We start from the raw sequence: 26,546 nt of genomic DNA, 5'->3' as shown, positions 1-26,546 counted from the left end.
AGAACATTTAAAGGAATCAAATGGGGCCAAAGGGATTAAACACTCATGATTGGATAAAAGAACCTCCTTGGTTTAAGTGCTTTTGGTTGCTTCAGTCTGAAGAGAGGCATGGTACCAAAGAGGAGGAAATTCAAACTTGAGAGGTTAAATTGTTATGATAGCACCAGACAAGCGTGCTTTCACTGAGATTATATTACCTGTAAAGGGAACAGGAGTGAAAAGCGACAATCTTGCACTAATAGCCTGTGGATCTGGAAAGCCATAGTAAGTGGAGAAGACTGGAGAAACAAGGAGTCTGAAACACGGAATGCTTACTATACAGACAATATACAAAGGTTTTGCATTTAATATAATATTGCATTTTATTTACTTCACATTATTTAAACATTGATTTCCACCTCTGCTTCCTAAATGACTATTGCTGCTTTAAATTAAGAACACTGAAGTTATGGAAATCTTAAGGATAATACATACTGAAAGGAAGTGAATTTGAAAAAAAGAATGTTTTTAAATGTGGTTAGCATTTGTGTATGTAATCTACTGAAAAATAAACTGAAATTTCCCTTGTAACTGCAATCCCTCCTATAAAGGAAAATGTGCCTTTCAAAGACATAATACATGTATTTGATGTGGTACCCATTTGAGATTTAAAATATCTGAGTTTAGCCTCTTTTAGGCTATTTAACTTTCTTCGTATTTCAATTCCCTGCTAGTAAACCAAGGAGGATAATATTTTCACCTCTTGGAAACATTGGAAGGTACATTTTTTTTTTTTTTTTGGATTCAACTTAATACAAAATGTTCAGAGAATTTTTTTTTCATTTGAAAAATGTTCATGTAGTTATTATTTGATTATTCTTTTTTTCTTTATGCTTCAAATGCATTTAAATATTTTAATCTACTGGGAAAATGGTAGACGACTTTCATTCCCATCACAGGTCTCAAATCATTCCTTTTCCATTGCATTTCTCTTGTTCACCAAGCTGAATGTTCCCTCTTTATCATTCAAAACTCAACACTGAATTACCTTCTCATGAAGGACACGCCTCATGCAAAACTTTTGAACGTATATGTAGGAACAGGGTTCTGATTTATGGACAGTTCTTAAGCTTTACTTTAATTTTCCTTTTATTTCCATTGACAGCAAAATTTTCTGGAGAGTACAATCAAGATAGTGTATTCATAGAAATAACATTAACAGAAGCTTGGTCATAAATGAGAACAGTCATAATAACGATCTCCTTTACCAAGGCATTCCACACAGAGAGATAACAGCACAATAATTAAAGAATTTGTCGTTCGTCACACAACAGATACAAAAGAATTGCAATAACAAAATCATAATTTTAAAAAACGTTCTTATACTAAAAATAAAAGCAAAAATATGAGATCATGCACTGGAGACAAAAGCTAAAAGTGAATAGTTATAGCAAAAACATTGCAAAACATAAAAATGTTCAAGTATCGTGAGAGGACAGGGGAAGATTCAAACAAAACAGTTTCAGAATAAATCAATTCCATTTACTACCCTAGGAGGGACACTGACACCATGGTCTTTGTCCACAAATACTTTAGGCTGTTAGAATACATACCGTTACCCATTTAAAGGACAGAATCCATTTTCTTGGAGCGTGTCTACTGTTACAAGGATGGAATGAAATTCATTGTTTCCCTTGGTTACAAATAGACACTAATACTTCAGGAGAAATATTCTCGAGTATAGGCCAGTGTGATGCCTTGGAACAGTAGGGGCCTGGGGGGGGGGGCATTGGAAAGCATTGACTCTAGCCCTATTTTTTTCATCATGGTCTGTGAAAGACACTTCATAGTCCTGAAATGAAATTTCACCCCATGTCTCAATTTTGCTGAAATTGAACCATCAGAACTAGCAGAGAGCAGTAAAAATAATAATTAAGTGGCTTGACATTGTCATTGATGCTTCATTTTTTAAAAAAGTATCGAAAAAAGAAACTGGATCACTTAACGAAACTAAGAATTGCATAATGCTTCAGTGGGGTTGTTCGTACAGCAACAGCAAATTCTTCCCCCAACAGAACTCATCTACACAGTGCCTTTACACTTTGTGGTCGAAGACTATATCATATTTGAACAGTGGCTACTTTCTACATGATTAGGAAAGACATGTTTGTCATGGGAGTAAAAAAATAAAATTTGTCTGTTAAATTACACATAAATATAAGGTACAAATGTATTTTTAAAATACAGATTAAAATAATCACACTTGCATCGTGTACATACGAAAATACAGTATTCAATATTCAATATACACAGACACATTTATGATAAATGCAACTATTTGGCAATGCCAGTTCTCTCAGGGTTTTCTCTGTCCCCGATTTCCACACACACGAAAACAAGAAGGCTTCACTAGCATCTCCTAGCTCTGGCGAACGTCTTGAAGCAGTTTGTTAATCTCCGCCACTAGCTCGCTGGCATCCATGAGTTCGTGTTTCCCGTCGTTGAGATGGTTGAGCACATTATCAAAATCATCTTCTTCATAGTTCTCGGGGATCTCCTCCATGGCCGGCAGCCACTTGGAAGAAGGCTGCACACTGGAGTGAGTTCCAAGTGGGGGCCCCGAGTTGTTAGCGGGATTCTGAAAATGTGTACTAGCTGCCCAGGCTGCCACGCCTTGCGGGTAACCCGCAGTCTTGGCTGGCAAAGGCGCCTTCCGCCGTTCCAGAGAGTTGGAGCGATCCACCTCAGGACACTCGGAGCAGGTGTCCAGGGAAGGGGGTAGGAGGCGCTGGAACACGCTGCTCATTTCCGAGAGCAGAGAGGACGTGCTGGTGTCCCCGGAGTCCTCCTCGTTTGGGGAGTCCTTCCCAAAGGTGGAGAAACTCTTCTTCTTCTCACCAGAATCTGCAGGCTGGGCGTCGTCCTCAAGACTCTGATGGGGGTGCTGCTGCTGGGGTTGTGCTGGGAATTCTTCCCCCGGGATGAACATGTTACTCCTATAGTCAGAGGACGGCGAGGGCAGAGGCGGCATCCAGCACTGGTCAGAGTGTCCCAGGACCCTGCACTCCTCCGTGCAAAGCCTCATAGCTACACCCAAGGAAGACAACAGGGATTCATCGTCATGCTTAGCATATCTCAAAATGGTAGAAAAGAATGCAAGTTTAGTCTTAAAAAAAATAGGATACAGTTTTAAACTACTACCGTGATGATACCCGTTATTTTACACATTAAATGGACTACAGTTATGGCTTTAATCAGTTAAATGGACCTCTTTTTTCCCCCTGTTTATCAAAGAACAAAAGGAAGATTATGACTCACATACTTCTCAGGAATATTATTTCTGCTACTCAAGTAATGAGGAAATGGATTTATAGCTTACACATGAGGATGACTGAAAAGGAGCAAAGGTATGGGTGGTGGGATATTTGCTGGACATAAATTCTAAAATCCTCAGAGCTGTATGGTGAAATCTGTGATTTTAGAATGCCACCAGATTAATTTTTGAGCAATACCTATGAGTAGCCTTCTGGATATTGGGGTCTATCTGACCAACTTTACTTTTAATGGAGGCATTGGGAATATAACAAGCTATCAGGTCATTATACTCAGTAAATTCTCTCAAAGGTATTTTGGATTATTTATTGATTTGTTACTTAAAATAGCAGTGCAAATTGTCCTCAACTACTGGACACCTATAGTTACTCTCTTCAGAAGTCTTCTTTTAAGGTTTGGAATTCAAATAGATGGAAAAGTCATCAAAACTGAAGAATATACAAAATCCATTGGTTAGCTCTTTTAGTTGTTTCAATGTCTGATTGGAATTTGAGTGGCCACGCTCATAGAAAATAATACATGATATTAGAAAAGCAGAAAATAAAGACGAGAAAAATGTCTACATTGACAAGTGCAATAACTAAACTACAATAATAGGAACGATGAAGGATGCAGAAATGTAAAACATACTTCACAAATCATTTATCTCTTTCAGTGACAATTATGTCTCTTCGGCATCATGATTTTGCTTTAGAGCAAGTGACAATGCAGAAAATGCAAAATAATTTTCTTACATTTGAACGAAACTGGATTGATAATCAACCTTAGCTATCTAGTCAGAGCTCATTCTTTAGATCTGGCTATTTAAGCAAGGTTTCTCTTCTTCCCAAATTATTGCTAAAAAGGATGACACTTGAACAATGTCAAAGCCCTTATCAGGAGAAGCAAGTGGTCTCTTGTGTTTATTGTTGTATCCCTAGCACCAGGTAAAATGTCTGCATAGAATAAGAATGCACTATGTATTTTCTAATCATCAGGGAAATGCAAATCCAAACCACAATGAGATATCACTTCAAATCTGTCAGGATAACTACTACAAAAAAAAATAATAACAAGTGTTGGCAAGGATGTGGAGAAATTCGAATACTTGTCCACTATTGCTAAGAACACAAAATGGTGCAGTCACTATGGAAAACAATGTGGAAGTTCTTCAAAAAATTACAAGGATAACTATCATATTATCCAGCAGACCCACTTCTGGATACTTATCCAAAAGAATTGAATTCAGGATCTCAAAGAGCTATTAACACTCCCTTGTTCACCGCAGCACTATTCACAATAGCCAAGGTGGGAAGACAACCCGAATGCCTACCAGCAGATGAATGGATAAAGAAAACACAGTATTTGCATACAGTGGAATATCATTGAGCCTTAAAAAAAGAAGGAAATTCTGCAATATGTGACAACATGGATGAACCTTGAGGACATTCTACTTAGTGAAATAAACCAGCCATAGGACAAATATGGCATGATTCCATGTATATAAGGTGTCTAAAATGAACAAATATATAGAATCCAAGAGTGAAATGGTGTTTGCTAAAAGGTGCATGTGCAGGGGGGTGAGAAAATGGGGAACTGCCAAACAATGGGTATAAAGTTTTGGTTGACCATAATGAAAAAGTTCTAGAGATCTGCTATACAACATTGTACCTATAGTTAAGAATGCTGTATTCTACAATTAAACATTTTTAAGAGGGTACGTCTCATGTTGTGTTATTATGCAGTAAAATAAAATTTTAAAAAAGATTAGTATGCAGAAAAAGAAAGGCGAAGAGTAAATGTTTCCTCTCAGAAAAAAAGAGAAATAAAGGACTTTGTTAAAAGGGGTGGAAGTCCCTCCCCTTCACCACTAAACCTTCGAGATAATTTGGTTTTATACCTCATCAATTCTGGACCTCATTCCTTAACAGAGAAGGGATAATCTGTGGAACAAAATCGAGAACAAGTGTTCTGAAGGAGAAAAAGGTCTGATTGGTAGGAAAACTAGAAACACACAGAAAGTAGAAAAAATACAGAAACAGCAGAACTAAATATGGGTAAAAGGAAGGGCAAACACCCAGAATCCTTGTGTGATTTTGCCATGAAGAAAGCACACTCTTTTAGCATATCATTTCCTATTTAAATTTAAATGAAGATGGATGATTTAAGAAGAAAAGCATGTTTAGATTTACTGATGGCATGCATTTTTACTGCTGGGAAATAATTACTATTGTTCATCATTTATGTGGACAAAACCAAAAGGAGTTGAAAGTAACTGGAATGCCTTAATAGCACTGAGGTTTTCTCAGCAGTGAAATAGCTATCAAAGTGGTAATGAAGTTTTTTCCCTAATTCCCCGGGTCTCTGAAAATGGAAAGGAGATCCGTCTCTCTTGTCTTACACGCATCCTGTTGGAAGGACCGGAAACAGGTCTGATGATACCTTTCATTTGTTTTCCGGCCTTTGACCCTGTGGGAAGGACTTAAGTTTTTGATTATTTGATTGTCTTTGTTTTCTTTTAATATTTAATGACAGTGGGGGAAAATGGAAAAATTACATAGGCTTCTAAGAATCCCGAGTATGATCAACTTTCTAGAGACCCGAATATAATGAACATGCAACCAAAAATACAATCTGGATGATTCAAATGATGGTATATATCCACAGGAAATTTTGTTTACAGGAATTTTTTAAAACAGGGAATGCCATTTTATAACTTCACAATAAATAAATGGAGCCCTGAGTATTAAACAATAAATTAACATAATTTTTTTTAAATTCAGAAAATAGGAAAAATTGAAGAAGACAGGCTAATAGAGAGAATATTGGCAAAAATAGAGATAAGAAGGTAGTGGCACAGAGTAGATCATTTCTGTTTCAGTGATATGCTCAGCCTTTTCCCTGGAGACCCAACTATTTAAAAACATTCTCAGTGTACATGTAATTCAGAGCCACAGAGGTCTCATACCACACCCAGTAAGTCAGAACTTATTGGCAAGTGGTGCATATGGCTAATCTTTCTGTCTCTCCTTGAAACCTGCCAGGTGGTTACATTTCCCCTGGGAAGGGGAAGGCTTGAGGGAGCCGACAACTCTTCTTTCCCACTATATGACTTTCAATTTTGTGACTTACTATACTTTTTAGGTAGGACTCGACGTAAGAAGAAGAAACGAAAAGCATGTGCCGAACTTCCATCAAGTTATGAGTTACTGAATAACCAATCAGTTATCTATTCAGAGCCTGCCATATGTGGAATGCCATGATAGATCCTTGTCCTCAAATGGTTTCAGATCTAGTTCTGAGTCTAGTGTAACAAATGAGGCTCCAGATGCCCAGTTTAAGTGCCAGCCTATATGATGCTAAAGGCATGTCAAGAAAAGGAAAAAAAAGAGGCAAAGCGGAGACTAAAGTAGTTAAAGACACAAACTGTGAGAGATGAACAGGATTCAGATAGACACAGTGAAGAGAAGCCAGTTTTTTTTTTCCAGGTAGAAAGGCAACATGAACAAAGGATTGACGTGGAAACATGGTTCCAACTATTGCAAAAGATACGAAACAGCCCAAAATGAGAGTTAATAAGTTAGGAGTGGATTTTATTGGCCTTGGAATGCCAAGGGAAGTAGTTTTATTAGGTGTTGCTGGGCAACAAATGTCAATAACTGATTTTAAGCCAAAAAAACTTTAAATTAAAATGTTCTGAAAAAGTTGTTCAAGCTGCATAAAAGAAATATTTGACAAAGGGAGGAGGTGCTAGAGAGCGAACCTCAGCTTGTACGCTGGGCCAGTAAACGGGCCCTGGAAGAATAGCCAGGACCCGGATACCAGCCATGACGATGGACAGAACTTGGAATTAAAGAGAAATGTCGGAGTAAAGTAATCACCAATGGCAGATTAATGAAAAGTGGAATGAGCTTGGGAAAGGAGTTTCACAAGAAACAAAATCAAAAGGCCTTTATAAATCACGCTGGTGCCGCTAAGACATTGGAAAAATGGAGATTCTGCAAGTAGTTCAAGATTTTGCACTGTAGCTCAAAGTTGAATGAGTAAGGAAGAAAGCATGTTGACAAACATGAGCTAACGGACAAGAATGCTTGCTGATTTTACTGCTCAGAATGCAGGATATTTCTGTGGGAATTAATAGAATGAATGACCAGAAATGACCTTGTTGGCAGGCAATGCAACATAACATAATCTATATTTGATCACAGTTTAATGCAGAAAACCAGTTGGAATAAGACACTTAAGTCCTAAAAATACACATGCTTTCGAAAACTGCACTGATTTCTGTTAATGGCATTCAGATGTGGACTTACATTTTTTTTTTTTTTCCCTACTTGGCCTGTTTCCTGGGAATATAAATTTACAAAGCATGAGCTGCCAGAAAGAATAATAAACCAGAAAATGGGTGAAGTATCATCAGAAGGATGGTCATAATTAAAGTAGCTCTGCACAGATACTCAGTATACATGTAACTTTCTACACCAGCCAGACATGAAGAAAGCTTAAAATATTTTATAAGTCACTGGGAATATCCTGGCGCTCTATGCCACCTGAATGCTTTCTCCACATGGAGGCAGGTAGATAGTAAGAAAGAAATGTATCTACATTGAAACAACATCATACACCAGCAATATAACTCTCCCACTACACGCCCAGAGTAAGTATGACTGTGCAAATATGGAATATTTTGAAAGGGAATATTTGAAAGGGTCTGTATATTGAGCGGTATCATTGTTGATAATATAAAAGCAAAACTCCTAACTTTGAACGAAATGTTAACTTAGAAGGAGCCGAAAGCCACTCACTAAATAAGACTCACTATTACCTAGACTGTGTATCTACCCATTGTTTCCTCAATGTCTTTATTAACATGCATTTTTATTTTATTTTTTAATGCAAGCATTAGATAATTCTCCTGCCATGAACATGTCTGGTGTTGGTAACTTTGAAAGAATGAAAGAGAAGTCCTGCCTTTTTCTAAAACAGGTCAGCTAATATAATTATACAATTTCAGAATTAAAAAGGACTTTAGATATCATCTAGGCCCACAAATAGAAAAGTTATCTCAATAGGGAAAGGTATTTTCCTTTTAGCTGTATCAATATATTATAATTTCAGGGGCGCCTGGTGGGGGGGAGGTCCGTTGGGTAAGTTTCTGACTTCGGCTCAGGTCATTATCCCACGGTTTGTGGGTTCGAGCCCCACATTGGGCCTAGAGACTGCTTCCGATTCTGTGTCTCCCTCTCTTTGCCCCTCCCCCACTCACACTCTGTCTCTCTGTCTCTCTCTCTCTTTCTCTCTCTCTCAAATAAATAGTTATTTTTTTTAATTTAAATGAATAGGTTTCACACAATTTAAAAAGAACTTACATAATGAAATACTGATGTTATGCCCACTGTACTACTTTTCATTTGAGAAATCACATTATTCAACATGGAGGACCAATATTCAAAATTAGGGTTCCATCAACATCATGGAACCATAGAAATTTAGCCAGCCAGCCCTTTCCTTTCATTGGTAAAAATAATAAAACTGATTCTTTTTGAGCAAGTTTTCTGAGGCTGTATGTATCCCACTGGATTTTCAGAGATTTATTTTTTCCTTCAAATAGGGAGTTTCTGAATAAAACAAAGAAACAAAGACACCACTGTGCAAATATTGGTTCTTATGTACATTGTAGCCCTAATGCCAGCAGAAGTCCTTTCCACACACTCATCCTGCCACAGATACGATATCTATGACTGTAATAGCATAATGAAATAGGCAGTATTTAATCACTTCGTAGAGGACAGACTTCAGAATATAGGAACAAATCCATTACTAAACTTATTTTTTAAAAACCTGTTGCTTCATTACTCTTAATAGGTTGGTATTTAAGAGTATGGGATTGGTTCAAATCTCACCTCTACCATGTACAAACTGCCTGATTTGGGATACATTTTTTAACCTTTGTAAGCTTCAGTTTTCAAATTAAAAAAAAAAAAAAGGAGCACTACTCTTGTCACGACCCCACTCCACATTCCTGTGCGGAAGCCTTAGGAGACAGGATGCAGGTACAGAAGTCCTCAGGGGCCCCAGGTAAGCACGGGGACATTGGTGGTCACTCTTGGTGGCAACAACTACCACTACCACTAGGACTCTCTATGCAGTGATTTCGCCTGCATTTCTGTAGCTCTCTGAAGCCCCCTCACAACTCGTTCCAAAACTCTCTTACTTTTCTATATTTAGAAAATAGATATTGGACGGAACTCAGACGGCAAGTAGTTTTGCTCTGCCTTTCTTTAATTTATCAAATGGCAGGCACTTGATTAACACTCAGCTGATCAGATTCAGTGGAGTTTAGGAATGTAAGTAGCCAGGGCGACGTTTTTATGTGTTCCTAAGAGTCGATTGAATATTACAGTCTCTGGTAACGGGGTTGCTGCAGTGATATAGTCAGTGTTTACCCAGTTGGTTCAGACAGGTTCTACTGCACAGTCAGAGAGGGGGGACTCTACGGAAAACGTGGCTTTTAACTTCCCAGGGTCTCCTCCATCTGGCTACAGACTTAACATTTCCCTTGTAAACGCGTGTGCCTCTTCAACTACCATGCGGATAGGAAATGAACGGTGGCAAAAATATTCTGTGCTTCCCACCTACAAAGCTGCATTCTTTGTCCTATTTTTGGTGATTGAAATGTACCATTCCCTAGTGTATTTTAATCTCTGATTCTGTGAGTGGGTTCCCATCACAGGAAATTTGTGTCTTCCAAATTATAGCCCAGTTCACCACCATGCACCAAAACAGGCCGTTTGAATAACAACAACCACCCAGTAATTTCATAGAGTTGCTCAAGAGTATCCTGTGGCAGCACTGGATGGGGCAGGGAGAGGAAAGAAATAGTGTGGCTGTCTATCCCCCTCTCCCCACTCCTTCCTTCTTGTCCTGCTCCACTCTCATGCTTACCCCTCCTCCACCAACTGCCGTGTCTGAAGTTTAAGAAAATAATTCTGAGGGGCTCCAGGTCATGTTCAATGCTAATAGTGTACAGATGACAGACACTTCAGTGCAAAGGACAAAGAAAAATGTAAGCATGGGAGAAACTGTGCACTCATGGGTGTAGCAGATCTGAAAGTAAGAATTCATCATCTATCACCAGCCTCTTACCTGCTGGAATTCTTCCATCTGTAAGGAACAGGTCACTGAATCCTTCACCGAGCAGCCTGTCTATTGGTGAATCTCGCCCCAAATCATAATCACTGTCTCCTGCTTCACTGTCACCACGGCCACTGTCTTTCAAGCTAAATTTGTCCATGTCTTGGAGGGCATATCTAGAAAGATAAATCAGGGAAAGTATGGTTTTTACTCTTTAGCATTCACGCCATTAGAGACTCAATAGGTAACAGGGGGATAATTCATACCTATAACTCCTGGAATATTTGTTTCCTCGAAAACTTGGCCTTGGTTGATATTGCCCCTGGTGAAGCATTGAAAGAAGCTGGGAGACCTGCTGGAAACCAAACACACAGAACTGATTTCTGGAAACAAACCCCCTAATACTCACGAGCTTAAGCAAGGAAAAACAGTTGCTCACTGCTTTTCATCCTGATTAATTGAACATGTTATCTCTGTTTTAAAGATTTACACATGCTGGAATGTGGCAGACGATGCAGCCAGGCACCACACACAACTGAATACATCCCGGAGAGGCTTGAATGATCTCATACACTGCTTTTTTTTTTTTTTTTTTTTGAAAGAGAACTCCTTTATAAATAATAGACTGAGTTCCTTTATGTTTTAGTTCAGGTTAAAGAGATCCATTATAAAAATACATGGAAAATATTGTAAGATGCAACAATTTAGCACATGCAGTTAAAATAAGGTCAGAAAAAATTCAAAAGTTGAACAAATACAACATGCATTCAGATGGGATTCTGGAGGCCTCGGGTTTTTGCTGGTGCTGTTGTTGTTATCTTTTGGCTTTTTTTTTTTTTTTTTTTTTTCTGAGTAGAAGCCACACCTGTGAGAATGAAACAAGTCCCTTTATTTGTGGCTTCCAGTATCTTAATCTGGGAAGGAAGGGTATTCTAATTAGATAGTCATTTGGGAGATTCACATTTATTTTTCAATACTATGCATCATACATGCAAGCCCATTCTTTAAGAAAAACAGAACAGCATGCTAAACTATGCATACTTGCTACATACAGGTGATGTACCTTGTATCCCATTTAATTCGGATATTGTTAGTATTGTTTACTGCTTAAAGGAGACACTTAAGAACTAGCACATACACAACCTCTGCACACTAGCAGCTGACCGTGTCAGTGAGTTGGTACAGAGTGCGATCTTACCTCAACGGCAGGAGTGGCATGGGTGAGTTCTAGTGAGAAATTCTCTGGCACGTGGTTGGATGAGATTGTCACCAAACTGTTGAGGGACTGGTGACTGTGGTGACTCTGCCGGCTGCCCATCTGCCCTCTTTCCAAGGTGGGGGATGAGGATGGAGACGATCTGTGATGAGATCTGATGGGCAGAGTGCCATTCATCGTAGGCACCAATGTGATGTCCCCTTTGTGAATCTGCCTGGATGGCCTTTTTGGGTGGTGCTGGTAAGTGGATTCTGCTACCCTGCAGTTGTAGGATCTAGTGTCTTTCTTTTCTCGGTTACACCTCGTTGCAAACAGCACCATGATAACCAACAACACTGCACAAATGGCTCCTAAGGAAATAATTATAACCATGGAGACATCCAAAGATGCCTGGCTGACTGAGGTCATTGCTGTACTTGTCACTGACTCTGCATATTCAAAGATCGTACACTTCAGAAGGACTTTGGTATGCAGCTGGGGATTGCCTTTGTCCTGGATGATGACTGAGAGCTCCCACTCGGTGTAGGAAACAGATTCCATGCTTACATTGGTATGGATGTCACATGATCGTGGATCGATTAAAAAGATATTCTCCTCGTTGCCTGCTATTATGGAGCAGCTGAGTTCAGCATTCACACCAGAGTCTCTGTCAATTGCCCTTATTCTTGTGACATGAAAGCCACTTTCAGCCCCTTTGGGTATGGAGATTTCTGCAGTATTATTGCGCAGAGCAGGCCCTATGACCACAGGGACGTTGTCATTTTCATCAATGATGGTGAGCACAACTGTGGTATTGCTTACTAGTTGCTTTGGACTTCCTCCGTCTCTTGCTTCAACCACGAAAGTGATCTGACTCACTTCCTCATGATCAAAGATTCTGAGGGCATAGATGGCTCCATTAGATGGGTCAATGGTGACATAGGTGGTTATGGAACTGCCCAGGATAAAACTCTCCAAAATGGTATATGTAACTTGCCCATTTTCTCCAAGATCAGGATCTGTGGCCGTAACGGTGGTGATATATGCCCCTGGCGAGTTATTCTCTGAGATTGCAAATTCATATCGACTTCTCTGGAAGTGGGGTGGATTGTCATTTATATCATTGATCTGAACAGTAAAATGTTTTACTGAAGAAAGACTGGGTGTCCCCTTGTCCTCAGCGATTACAGTCAAACTGTACTCAGATCTCTTTTCTCTATCCAGTGTGGCATTTGTCAAGATTAAATAATTGTTTTCATAAGTCTTCTGAAGTTTAAAGTGACCATGTCCGTGAAGCTTACAAACTATTTCTCCATTCAGCCCAGAATCCTTGTCCTGAACCCTGACCAAAGCAACAAATGTGTCAATGGGATCCCCCTCAAAAATATAAGATATTTCTTCTTTTCCAGGGGACATGAGGTTTATGTTGATTTCAGGTTTATTGTCATTAACATCCACAACCTTGATTATAATTTTGCAGTGAGCTGGGATTGAATTTGGGCCCAAATCTTGAGCCTGAACATCAATCTCATAGGATTTGGTGATTTCATAATCCACTTGCTTGAAAAGAGTCAAATGTCCTTTTTCTGAGTCAATTTTAAAAGTCTCTATAATTTTGGGAGACACATGACTGCTGAAGGAATATACAATTTTCCCATTAGCGCCCTCATCTGGATCTGTGGCGTTCAGGTCAAGGAGCAAAGTGCCAACGGGGGAGTTTTCTAAGAGTTGTATTACATAAGACTGCTGCTCAAAAGCAGGGCTGTTGTCGTTGGAGTCGGAAATGCTTATTTTTAGTATGGATGAGCCAGACCTCTGAGGCACCCCCATGTCTGAGGCAGTGAGCTTAAGCTCATAGCTTGACTTCAGCTCGCGATCCAGCTCTCTGACCACTATGAGTTCGGCATACTTGGCTCCATCGGTCCTGGTGCGAACCTCAATACTAAAAAAATCATTGGCAGAGAGAGAGTAGGTGTGGAGGGAATTTTCCCCAACATCTGGATCAAATGCACTGTCCAGGGGGATGCGCGTCCCAACGGCCGCGCTCTCGGATATCTCAATAGGTATGACAGATCTTGAGAACTGGGGAGCATTGTCATTGATATCCAGCACTTCGACTTCAATATGGAAAAGCTGCAGATGCTCGGTGGGTAGAGTGATCACATCAAACTCTATGGAGCAGTTCAAGTTCTTCTGGCACAGTTGTTCGCGGTCGATTTTAGCCCCTATGCTGATTTCTCCGTTATCCTCATTTACTACAAGGAGAGGAGAATTCCCCCTTTGCATGGCTCGGAAACGAACGGTGGAAGGATTAGGTAGCTTAACTAAAACATCAGCCACATCCTCTGATAGTCTTGCAATCACTGATCCAACCCTCTGCTCCTCATAAATCCTGTATTTCAAATTCTTGCCCAGCACATCGCAGTTGAAAGACACCGTCAGGAGTGCAAAAACAAATCTAAAGTGCATTTTAGCATTCATTTGGCACCTCGGTCAGTTTAGGAGACTCCTCACACAGACCAAGTTAAAACAGCAAAGCAATTCCCCTCAACTTCCTTTGGCAACTTAAAGCTAAGCTACGTTTGGTACTTGCCACTTGAAAGCGTCTCTTAATAACACAGCACAGCAATTAACAGCTCGCAAACTTTGGGTTTATACACACCGTGTCACGACTCGCAGCTCTTGCCGGCGCGGAGTCCGAGCCTTGCATTTGTCCTCTCCGCAGGCAGAAGAGGGTCACCTCCGCGCTTCCCTCCTTGTGTTGTCGGAATCCATCGATTGCAGGGTGCCGGCAGAGGCTGCAGTGAATCTTTCTCCAGCGATGCTCTCTCCCTTTCTCCGCGCGGCTGCAGACTAAACACCCGTGATTGCTGACTCCAGTCTAAAATCTGTACAACTTCACTCCAACTCAGACAAAGCTCTCCTGCCCGGCGTGTGTTGAATCGCTTCCAGCCAATCAGCGTGCTTCCAAATCAAAAGCTGATGGTGTCCCCAAAGCGAGGGCGGTCGCCGAGAGTGGAGGAGGGTGGAGAGGGAGAGCGAGCGGCGAGGAGGAAGGCGGGGGCTTGGGGCGGGCGGGGGGTTGAGGGGGGGCGCGGCTGGGAGAGCCGGGAGGAGGGCCGGTTGGGGGCTGGGGGAGGAGGATGGGAGCCGCTCCTTCGCTCCGCTCCTCCCTTCCTCCTCCCCACGCCCCCGTCCTCCTCCCAGTCTACTGCATTCACTTTCTCTGAGCGTGCCACGACAAAGGGGAGCAAATTACAGAAGGAAAACTTTAAATCAACTTCTGGTCGCCTTTATTTAGTTGGCATCTTAAATTGTTCTGGTTTTCTTAATTGCCCTTTCTTCTTCCGCAAACATGTAATCATCTTGCTTTTCATAGTCTTTAAGTACTGGTTTAACTTGAAATACCTCTAAGTGCATTTTGTTGGCGAAGGAATTTAATGAAATTTGAAAACTTGCTTCTAATTATGCTTCTCAGACCGCCCCCTTCCCCTCCCCCTCTGTAAATGCTTGGGTCTTTCTCCTGTGAGCACAGGCAGATTTTCTTGGGGCTCTGTTTTAAAGAACAGAACAAGTAAGGAGGTTTCATTTTCTGTTTTTCTTTCATCTTTATTCTTTGAAGATAAGAAAAGGGCTATTTTCCACTCTTGAATTCTCTTAATTAGCAAGATTTAAAGGAACACCTTAGGATTTGAAACTAATTACCGATATAGTTCTACCATCTATCACTTTTTTCTTTGAGTTGGGGCAAAATTGGCTATGATATTTCTTTGTCTTGTACTTCAAAAAAATCCTATTTGCCTTCAGTAAAAGACATTTCATGCTTTAGCATGCCAGTTTCTACCAAAAGGTTTTCTCTATACATGGTGAGCCTTCACAATGTAGACTGGGGGAGGACCTGGACCGTGTAGTTTACAAGTCAAATTTTTATAATATATGCATTATTTATGAAAGCACTTTTCAGATATGTATTTTAAGAACCCAAAGCTTGTTTACATTGAAGGATAAAATGCCTGAGCCGAAAATTGCATTGTGTGTGCATCAGAATGCTGGGAAATGTCATGGGAGGCTTGTGCTTTATCCGGGTCACAGAAACTGATAGGGTATTCTTATTTGAAAATATGATTATTTATGATATTCTTTCTGCTCCACAATTTCTTTTAAGTTTATCATCACGGCTCTATTGCTGCTTTTTTCTTTCTTTCTTCTTCTTCTTTGTGTGTGTGTGTGTGTGTGTGTGTGTGCCTCTTGCATTATTCCTCAGCTGTCTTCATCCACTTGCATATTTGCTGTTTCGCATAATCTCACTGTCACTTTTTTCCATTTATTTTCTCCCACTCTCTATTTTGCCCCCCAGAAACATATAAAAAAGGTAATTTTCTGATTTTTCCACTTTGCTTACTCTCAGCAGAGCTCAGCTAAAGTCACTAAGAAGGTTCCTTCCAAGAAAGAAAGCAGAGGACTCCCAGCGTGAACTCTCCTTCTTTTTAGGCATTCAAAAGCATTTTATAAGCCATTGTCTTTTTTCCCCCTCCAGAAACCAGCGCTGTGTGGCAAATTGTGCAGAATAGGAATGCCTATAATGAATGTATTTAGCACTGGGTCATGCTGATGAACATTCTGCCCCCATGAATAATACTGTTTTACAAGGTTGTAGCCCTTTCAAATTGCTGATCCCCAAACCCTATAGGCAAACTAGGAAGACTACCACAAGCAACTAGGACTTTAGAAACCCATAGCCATCTGGCCTGGATCTCTAACAAGCTGAGCCAATAATTATATCAATGCAGGCTTTAGCGAACCCCTTTGCAAACACCAAAAGAGCAAAGAAAGGAATTAGTGACTATTCAAAGTTGGGGTGAGAATTCAAAGGTAATCTCATTCCATTAGTTCTAGGAGAGTTTTCTTTGTGGATTTGATAAGTCTATCCCCAAAATCTCTAAGGGCCATAGACTTGATTACCTTAACGTAGAGGACACTTGTCCTGAACACTTAACAAGGAAAAATAAATTTAAAAATCTATCTTTTATTTTTGACAATGAGTTTGAACCTAGTTAATCCTCGTCAAACCAGCTTCAGATTACCACACTGAAGTATTTAGAATAGGTTGTAAATTAGTATATATTGTACTCATAAAGAGTGTGTTTCTATGATCAGGTCTTGGAATTCTTTCATGGAGGATGGCTTCTTTTTTTACTTGTGATATCACTCTCATCAAGCTCCATTTCATTTGCAGCTTACCAATCCATTCCTGAGAAGTTATATATACCTACTTGATAGCCCTGGGCTTTTGATTTCTCCTTAGGATATACTCCTGTGTTTCCAAACTCATTTGCAAAAAGTACAAAATAGGAAATAAATCTTGCACTTTTGATTAGCTTCAGCAGTTCAAAATGTCCTTATTTGGTAGCCCTGAAAAGAATGTACAAACAAAACAAAACAAAACAAAACAAAACAAAACAAAAGACACTGCTCTCCTGTCATTTGCTATTTGTCAAACAGTTTGTTATTAGGGGAGAAAAATGATAAACGTCTGTTAGTTGTCATCTAATGATGATTTGATTGAACTTTCTCTGTCTTCTAGAATTTTACAAGGTCATGAGTAAGTAGTCATGAAGAAGTTTATACCCTCTAAAATCACATCTCAGATACCCAGAGAAGAAGGATTGAATGTTCCTTGAAGTCCATCCACCTTCTAGATGGTAGCCTTTGTTGACAAAGGGAAGAGTTGGCTCTTCTTCTGGAGGAATTCTGAATGATGTTAGGCATGAGGACAAAGGGCTCCTAACTCCCGGAGGAGAATCTTGGTTATTTCCATCCAGTTGTGTATGTTCTGTCCCCAATGTTCCTTTCACCACTTCAGCCCAAGTTGGCTGAAAGTTGCTAAACTAGAGAAAAGATACCAGCTGACATTTGCAATACATCCTGTCATTTCTAATAAGAGTTTTATTATGCCATTTATTTTGATTACTCTTGTTTTAAAGAAAATGAAGCTTTATAATTCCAAATCTGTAATGTTTCCCCTGTTACTAAGAGGCAGGGGAATGTAAGACTCAACTACAAAGCTCAAACGTCTCTCCATTGTATGAATAGTGTCTTTTTTGGTACTGAAACACAAAATTAAAGTCCTAAAATTTCTTATAATCCGATGTAGAGGGTTTTTTTTAATGTTTTATTTATTTATTTTGAGAGGGGGCAGTGGCAGACAGAGAGAGAGAGAGAGAGAGAGAGAGAGAGAGAGAGAATCTCAAGCAAGCTCTGTGCTGTCAGCATAGCCGCGGGGCTCAGGCTCACAAACTGAGATCGTGAGCTGAAATCAAGAGTCGGATGTTTAACAGACTGAGCCACCCAGGTGCCCTGCAGATGTGGAGTTGTTTTTGTTTTTGTTTTTGTTTTTTAAATTCTTGGTTATTTGCATTTTATTAGAGCATGTAAAATGCAAAAGCATAGGTAGAGAAATAAATATTCACTTCCATCTGAGCATGTCATATCTTCCCCATCGTCAAAAGAATAATACAAATCTCACAATCTTCTTGTAGATTAAGATAACATTACACTCATTCCTCTTAGCATTTGTCGTGAGATGTTTTGTAGGAGGAATTCCTGGTCCTGCTTGACACCACATGTCCATAACAAGCCTAAGTAATTACTCTACTGTGTACCTTGGGAAATTAGATAAGAGCTAAAGTTTTACCAGAAAAAAGTTGGTAGAGTTAAAGTATTCTAAAACCTTGGAACTGTTTAAGACCAGTTGTTAGCTGTGTGACCCTGAACAAATTATTTAACTTCCCTGAGTCTGTCTAATCCTCTGGTAGTAATAATAATACACCATCAAGAATTCTTGGAAGAATTAAACAATCAGAGCTTCCCACAGAGGTTGGCCAAGAGTAAATATACAAGCAAGATTAGTTTCTTTTTCTTAGATTCTGGGTCTGTTTTCTTCCTAACATGTATTGGAGGGGGAAAAAAAAGTTGATTATATTTGCCATCCTTGTTGCTTTTCAAACTTTTGGTTTAGATGTTTATATAATTTTATGCTGGAAAGAGGAAGCTCTCCATTTTTGATTTATGACTGTCACCTTTGAAACATAATCGACAAAACTAATAGTACTGATCTATGATGTTTTTGAAAACTTGCTGGCTCACTGATGAAAATTCCAAAAGCTCTATCACATATATCTAAGTATGCCTTCAGACCCTGACTATAGAAATATATCTAATAATACAGTTAAAAGAGGTCTATCAGGTGCTTAATTGTCTCTTTTATTTGGTAAGACACACATCTAGTATTTGCCTGTTCTCAAACAGTTTGAAATGAACAGTTTAAAAAAGAATCATGTCACACTATACTGGGAAAGCAAAAGGATATAATTTGATATGATATCTTGGCAATGACAAGGAAAGATAAAACTTGTCAAATAAGATTTTCATTTAGAAAGCACTATTAGACTTTCTATCAATCATATTACATCTCTTTATGTCATTCCCTGTATTCCATTTACTAATCTATTCAATAATATAATAATAAAAAATCACTGAACAATATAAACTCTTTATTGGAACAAAGTTATCACCATAAGATCAAAGGTCGGTAAATAAAAATGGGCCCTAAACTCAGATTGGACTTGTAGAATAGAAATGGACTTCGTAGATTCCGACCAAAACTGAATAGATTAAATGCCCACAGGAGGGCCACACACCTGGAGGCAGACCTATGCAAGTGCCAAGAGCGAGCCATCGACAGAGGATCGGGAAGAGTTGGAGCCCATGAAATGCAGTGACAGATGCTGGGTCAGTTTTGTCTGAGTGGGCAATCAGTACTTGGGAGGTCCTGCCAAAGGTAGCATGCCAAGTTCTACCAAGTGACTTAGGGTCTGGCACCAGGTAATCAGCTGAGTCTGGATGTGACCCATGTAGGTGAGCTCCTGCTTATTTTAGGACTTCATGCCTCCCCAGCCAGACAGGTTATGAAATTAGAGATTAAAATGAAAGAATAAGACAGCCACCTAAGAGCCAGTATTCTGAGAATGGGCGCATACTGGGAGTCAAGTCAAAATTCTAGACCAGATCACAAAGTTAAACCAGAAGGCAGCAACATTGATTTTAGAATTAATCGTGTGACCGATAGTCCCTTAAATGCCTTCTCTTCAGGGCAGAACACTGAGGCAGAATACTAAGCCTGTATTTAATTTTTTTCCCCAAAATCTGCTGCTTGGGGGATGTGAGGGACTTTGCAGGGAAGTGGGGTAAGCCCTTAACTGAGCTGGGTCTCACTTCTTAGTTTAAAGCATTGCCACACAGTATAGGGTCCAGAGAGCAGCAGCATGGGCATTATCTGGACATTTGTTAGAGATGCAGAATCTCAGACAGCACCCCAGACCTACTCACACAGATTCTGCATCTTAATAAGATTCTCCGCTGATCCCTATGCACATTAAAGTTCGAGACACATTGTTCCAGAGAGTACTCCATTGTCTGAAGTGGTAGGAATCCTGAAGTACAAGATGGCACTCACATCCTATGTGCTGTGAGATTTGGCTGCTCCGGGGAATTTAAACAGGTGGCATATGGTAAAGATTACCAGAGAAAGGGCCAGAGGTTGGATACCATTTATTCAAGAATATACATAGAGGTGACGGAAGAAAACTTGTTGATTTGGCTAAATTCATAGAGAAGGAAATAAAAGTTTCCTCTGGATCCCATGTTTTATACCACTTATCATCCTGTCCTCCACCATTGAGGCAGTACACTTTGCATTAGGGAGAGAAATACTTGGAAAAAGAGATGCAATTCTTCGTGAAGTTATTCCTGAAGGCGAAAATATTTCCAATGTCATTACATACATGTGCATTTGTATACACGTATATACATAGGAATCCCTGGTTGTGTGTTTCTGCATCTACCAAGTATATATAAATTATAAGTTTACCTTATGTTCTCCATGCCAGTATTTCTTCAACATTCAGTGGTGTGGGAAAGTAAATCTTGGTATACTGCTTATTTATCCTTAAGTATTTCTAGCTAAGGATTAAGAAAAGAAACTGAAGCGTGGCAAAAAGTTTCTTTTCGATGCTTCCATTTCATGTACAATACTTCTGGATGTCTCCAATAAATATCTAATATATCCAACTTCTTTTTTTCAAACTAGGAGCATCCCACTATATACACACTGATGTCTACTCACTCTTAAGATATCACTTCTGGAAGTATAAAGGGTAACTAATATGACTTAGACCGATGAGCATCCACTTGAGTGCTGTAAGTCAAATGAATGCTATTTTGGATATATAGATTCGATTACAACCCTTTGAAAGAAGGCTTTAATATAGCATAATAAGCTTAAATAAATGTCTGTTGAATTATTAGCATCAGTTATGCACAAAAATGTACTACTAGTAAATTCAGCTAGTTTAATTGTGACTTCATCATCCAATTACTTATTTACTTAGAAATTGTGGGAAATTATTTAGTCCACGGTTACTATCCACCAGGTGAGCCACTTTCAGTGAGGAGGACTCCAGGATTTGTGGTGCAGTAAGAGAGAGCAATGTTATCACATTGTGGGCTGCTTCGTTTTACAAGGAAAAGAAAAGGTTCAAGGTATTCTCTCAAATAGCAACTTTTATCAAGAATAATTCAGATTTTACAAGATCAAGGAAACGCATGATTTATAGATTTGGGACACACATATCTAGCTATCTGGCTGGCCTCTGAAATGTCTATACTTCCTACCCCTTTACCAACCTAGGAAGAAAATGAACAGTTTGCACACAGTTTTTCCATGATAAATGTCTGAATGTGTATTAATTATACTACAGAAAATGTTTCAATTGGAATAAAACTGGGGAGAGTTGTGAAGGCTTCTTTGAAAATAATGCCAATTTCCTATAAGGCATATAGCGGACTATCCATTTGTGACAATATGGTGTCTTTTCTTATCATCTAATATCTATTTCGAATCCAGAGGAGTTTATTTATAATAAACTAATCGATATTCTCTATTTACAGGAATTTAATTTCCTAAGAAGATTCTCACTTAGACAAGAAAGCATTTTAGAAAACACTGTCCCCAAAGCAGCAAAACATTTTAGAAAATATCTACTCAAAAATGTAATTAAGAGGGCAAATTTAAGAGTTTACATTTAGATTGAGTTACTCATAAAATATGCCATTGAAAAAAGTTGCATTTCACATAGCGATTAAGCGTTAGCATCTTGGAACACAGTAACAGTAAGGCAATAGTTGCTGAACACCATTATGTGCCACGGGCTTTGTTTGTATTTCCTTATTTAATTTTTACTATAACCTGAATAATGAAATGTTTATAATTGCTAGAAATGTATGCAATACAGTAACAGAACCCCAAGGGTCAATAAGGAGTTTATTATCGCAAAACACAAAATATACAGAGATAGGGCATTTCTGATGTGGAATATTTAAGCAGCCCAGTGATGCCATCATGAAAACAGGTTTCTCCCTAACTTCTGCTCTCTCATCTTCAGTATGCTGCCTTCTCCTTCTTAGCCTTCCTGTGTGGGTTCCTTTACCTTCCCAAGATGGTCATTATATTTCCAGGAAATATCTCTCCACTGAACTGAATCACAAAAAGGCAGTATTTCTTTTATGGATCTTCTTTCACCCAGAGGAGAGTATAGATCTAGAAGGTATTATGTTAAATGAAATGTGAGACTGAGAAGCAAATACCATAGGATTCCACTCATAAGTGGAATTAAAAAAAAAAAAGAATAAACAAACAAAAAGCAGAATCAGACCCATAAATACAGAAAATAAACTGATGGCTGCCAGAGGGGAGGGAGATGGGGGGGTGGGAATGAGTGAAAGGGTGAGGGAGATACAAGCTTCCAGTTATGGAATGAATAAGTCATGGGAATACTTATTATAAAGGCACAGTGTAAGGAATACAGTCAATGATGTTGTAATAGCCATGATAGCTACACTTGTGATGAACATAGCATAACATATCAATTTGTCAAATCATTAAATTATACACTTGAAACTACTGTAACATTATGTGTCAACGATACTCAAATTTAAAAAAATAATAAGAAAACAAATATATTCTAGGAGCCTTCCACTTAAAGCTCATTGGTCAGATTTGTGTCACATGAGCCTTCTTTAGTCTCTAGCAAGGAGAGTGGAATTGCTGTGATTGGTCTAGATTAATAAGGTTTTAGGTCTGGGTTAGAGGAGTAACTCCTTCACGTCATACAAAGTGCTAAAATATCGAGACTTGGTTAACAAAGTACAGTGGACAGTGGATATTGAGTGGAGAGCAAAGCACGTATTTTCTGCCACATTAATCCTACAACAATTTTATGGTATAGAAACTAAGGCTCACAGGTTTAAGTAAACTTTCGCACAGCTAATATCTAATTGATATTGAATTGTTGATATCTGTAACTGCCTCCAAAATCTTCCCATAGAGTCATAATTTTTTATTTGTTTTAAGTATTAATTGAAAAAGCCTGTCCCATTTTAAATTTCTTAATGTTTTCAAAACTATGAAGCTATGGGAAAAGATATCAGTACACATCAAGGGAAATTGTGAATGGAAACGTATTGCAACCCATGCAATGAAAATATATTATCACTGCTTTGTCCTTTGGATAGTATCCTTGACAATTATCAATACTACAAGATTAGTTGAAGTGATTCTTAGGACTGGAGAAAACAGAGGAGGCAAAGGTGGAGGTGATATTTTCCTGATTCTAAAAATCTCAGATCCCTTAGGACATCTTCATCCACCATGTGGTATTTCTCTAAGATCAGGCTCATCTAGAGGGAAACACAAGTGAATTATCTGTACATTGAAAGGTGCGAATAAAAAGTCTGGGACACTGAGAAAAGGAGAGTAGACATTCAGATTCCTACGTATGTTATAATCAGGAACATTCCAGTATTTGAGCAAAAGCTAATGGGGGACAGACACAATGCTGTACAAGAGATACTGACCTGAGATCAAAGAAACCCACTTCTCACTCATCAGCTCTTTGATGTTTCATCATTGTTCATACCGACTCCAGCCTTCCCAGTGTTAAGTCACTCTCCACAAATATATTTTTTTGTATAAAGTAATGAATCCTAAATTTGGGAGGAAGGCATAAAAAGTGCACCTGGATATCCTGCTTACCTCAAGTACTCAAGAGTATATTATTTATTTTGACAAACTTTTCTAGAAACTCTGCTTTCTGTTGTGAGGGTAAATGAAAGACACTAACATTCCTGGCAAAGCAAATAACATAATTTAAGGCAAGCAAATGTGCTGTATGTTGCTTTGCCAAAAGTACTGAATTTAACCATCCAAATAAATAACAATAAAAAAAAAATCTGTCTTTACATTTTAAGAAGCAAATACAGTCTGCACATCAAGTCTGCACATCAAATGTCTGAATTTCCAACATTAACTTAAGGAAATAATAAAATAATATGCACTTTCTTCATACAAACTTTCATAGACAAAATGGCTGTGCATTTCTGTTTTAATGGATTCTTCTAGTAATAGGAATATGGAAAAGCAAATCTCACCTCTTCCCATATTTATTCAGTGTAGTTTACCAAAGCACAATGAAATTGTTTGAAAGTGATTTTTCTGGACAGTGTTAAACTTCTAGAAACCCCTGATGTGCAAAAAAAAAAGTAAACATATTTGAGCTTTTTCACAAATAATCAGCAACTACATTTGCTGCGGTTCTTTCTGTTTTGCTGTAACTCTACAATGTTTTAAATTCAAAAGGTTTCTGCTAGAATTGGATTATGATTATTATGCAGGAGCATATCCCAGTATAAACAGCTTGCTTGGCATTTACATATTGCTCCCACATGCTTCCATATCTGACTTCTCGGTAAGTCAGAAGCACATATTATATTATTATGAAAAGAACACAGTTTTTTTTTTTATTTACTATAGAATCTTGGGTTTTGACAAACAGAACAATCCAGCACCATAGAGTTTATACGGCCAAAACTTGAGAACCGATAATAATGATATGAACGTACAGAGCATGTAAATATTTCAACCTAAAAATCTGTATTGTTAATGCAAGATCATCAAATGTTGTCCACAGTGAATTCCGAAATTCCAGCCTAACTAACTACTTTTATAATAGTGAGGGTCAACCAGTGAGCAGAAAGTGAGAACCTAAGTAGCTTTTGTTAAACCTCCACGGAGACATTGAGCCTCTCTCTTCCGGTAGTGTAAACATGACAAATCTTACCCCATCTGCAGCCACCATTGAAGGAAGTCCTATATCCCACGACTGAAAATCACCTTCCATTCCTCTATCATGGTAAAACCAGTGCCATAAAGTCATTGCAAAAGACAGCCAACAACTTTGTTATTGTAATAGGCTTTTCCTACAAGGAATAGCAGACCAGTGTTTTCTCAAAGCAGGTATATACATCCTCAGCAGTGAAAGTAACTAATATATAATTGAGTTTCTTAATGTTTCATGCTGTTCTGCTGTTCTCATGGAAAATTCTAAACTGCCACGTATAAAATACTGCCAAACAACCCTAAAATGCCCAGGATGTAAGAATCATTTCCAATTTTGCTTGCCTCCATTCTGGTCATTTATTTCCCTAAGCCAGGGCACGCTGGCCTTCCTATTCCTAGATATCTAACAAATTAAAATTATTAAATGATTGATGAGCGACAACTCTCAATCAACAAAAACAGAACATTTTGGCTAAGGCTATTCAGAAAGATCAAGAGTTTTTGTTTTTATTAAGAAATGAATATTTATAACAATTCTACATCCTAACCTTTTTTTTTTCTTTTGGTTTTTCTGTAGGGACAAAAATGTCTCCTTTCCTTAATGTCATCCAAAAGTATGTGGCCTTGTAAATCTGCCCTAGAATAAACAGCTTAGGTGGGGAGTTACAAGAGGAGAAGGTAGGGCATGGCGTATCAGAAGAATATGCATCATATATTGAGCATCAGTCTTTCTACGTAAGTCGTTAACTGTTCTGGGTGCAAATGTTTCTCTATAAAGAATCAGATGTTCTTTCTCCTTCCATTCCTCAAACATGGTAAAACCAGTGCCATAAAGTCATTGCAAAAGACAGCAAACAACTTTGTTATTGTAATGGGCTTTTTTTTTTTTTTTTTTAACAATGGGTCTAGCAGGTGGCATGTGGCGATGGCTGGGTCTCTCTCCATCTCCAGGGTGCCAAGATGTCCCTCAAAGTTTCTGTGGGAGGAATTTGTTGGTGGGATTTGGATTGTAAAGGCACGCGCAAGCATCTGCTGCCTCCCTGGTCTCATTACCATTCACACAATTAACTCCTGTGGCTCTTGGCTCAGCAGCCAGAACCAAGGACTCAATTTTACTGCCTCTTTGACAATGCTCATTATCATTCATCTGAACTTAAGAGTTCTCAGGCTTTCAGCTCACAGGAAAGTTTTCTCAGGAAAATAGATCACACACAGGAAAGCCTTAGAAATGGAGAGCAAGGAGCAGAAAAATGGCTGAGGACCTAAACTGACACCTGGGAGGAACTGAGGTTCTGGAATGTGGAATTTTAGTTCACTTCATAATGGCATGTCACATCTTTCAAAACTGTATCCTATTTCAAAGGCCTACGTTTGATCTCCTAATATTTTCCATTAAGGAACTATGATTAGTTAACAACAGTTGTTTCAACTATTCTCATTGATTCCAGCTCCAATTTTGTATCCTGGAGAAGCTTTGGTCAAGACTAAAACTCTGTCTCCAAAAGGGTCTTGAGGCATTTTCCAGTAGAGATCATACAGAGTGTTTTGAAATGCAAGGAAGGAAAGATTCACAAAAGATAAGACAAAATCAGGCATGCCCATATTTGTAAAGCCTCACTCAGTCTGATTAATCAGTGTTAAATTGCATAATTATCAGGAATGCTACCTGAAAATGAAAAATGTACTGTCTCT

General features: G+C 38.8%; 1 protein-coding gene and 1 long non-coding RNA gene across 3 annotated transcripts; both read right to left on the bottom strand.

The window, feature by feature from the left end:
* Positions 1–1,110: 1,110 nt before the first annotated feature.
* PCDH18 (protocadherin 18) lies at positions 1,111–14,582 on the bottom strand. Of its 2 annotated transcripts, none has more exons than XM_015073594.3 (4): positions 11,624–14,582; positions 10,692–10,780; positions 10,438–10,601; positions 1,111–3,066 (listed from the first exon to the last, which is right to left on the bottom strand). In XM_015073594.3, exons 1-4 carry the CDS (start codon positions 14,099–14,101, stop codon positions 2,399–2,401), a joined length of 3,399 nt encoding a protein of 1,132 aa, XP_014929080.2. In that variant the 5' UTR covers positions 14,102–14,582; the 3' UTR covers positions 1,111–2,398. The 2 variants fall into 2 exon arrangements, with proteins under 2 accessions (XP_014929080.2, XP_014929081.2); XM_015073595.3 differs by having other exon boundaries at positions 10,692–10,777; positions 11,624–14,581.
* A 7,412-nt stretch (positions 14,583–21,994) lies between these two features.
* Positions 21,995–26,008, bottom strand: LOC128314231 (uncharacterized). The gene is made up of 4 exons (XR_008295723.1): positions 24,856–26,008; positions 24,167–24,258; positions 23,594–23,722; positions 21,995–22,277 (listed from the first exon to the last, which is right to left on the bottom strand). It is a non-coding gene; the product is annotated as an uncharacterized LOC128314231 (long non-coding RNA).
* Between the last annotated feature and the right edge of the window lie 538 nt (positions 26,009–26,546).

Source organism: Acinonyx jubatus, chromosome B1 (assembly GCF_027475565.1).
Source record: "Acinonyx jubatus isolate Ajub_Pintada_27869175 chromosome B1, VMU_Ajub_asm_v1.0, whole genome shotgun sequence".
In the NCBI taxonomy this organism is placed as follows: domain Eukaryota; kingdom Metazoa; phylum Chordata; class Mammalia; order Carnivora; family Felidae; genus Acinonyx; species Acinonyx jubatus.
Note: the sequence above shows the minus strand (reverse complement) of the source record. Positions and strands in the feature narration are given on the sequence as shown.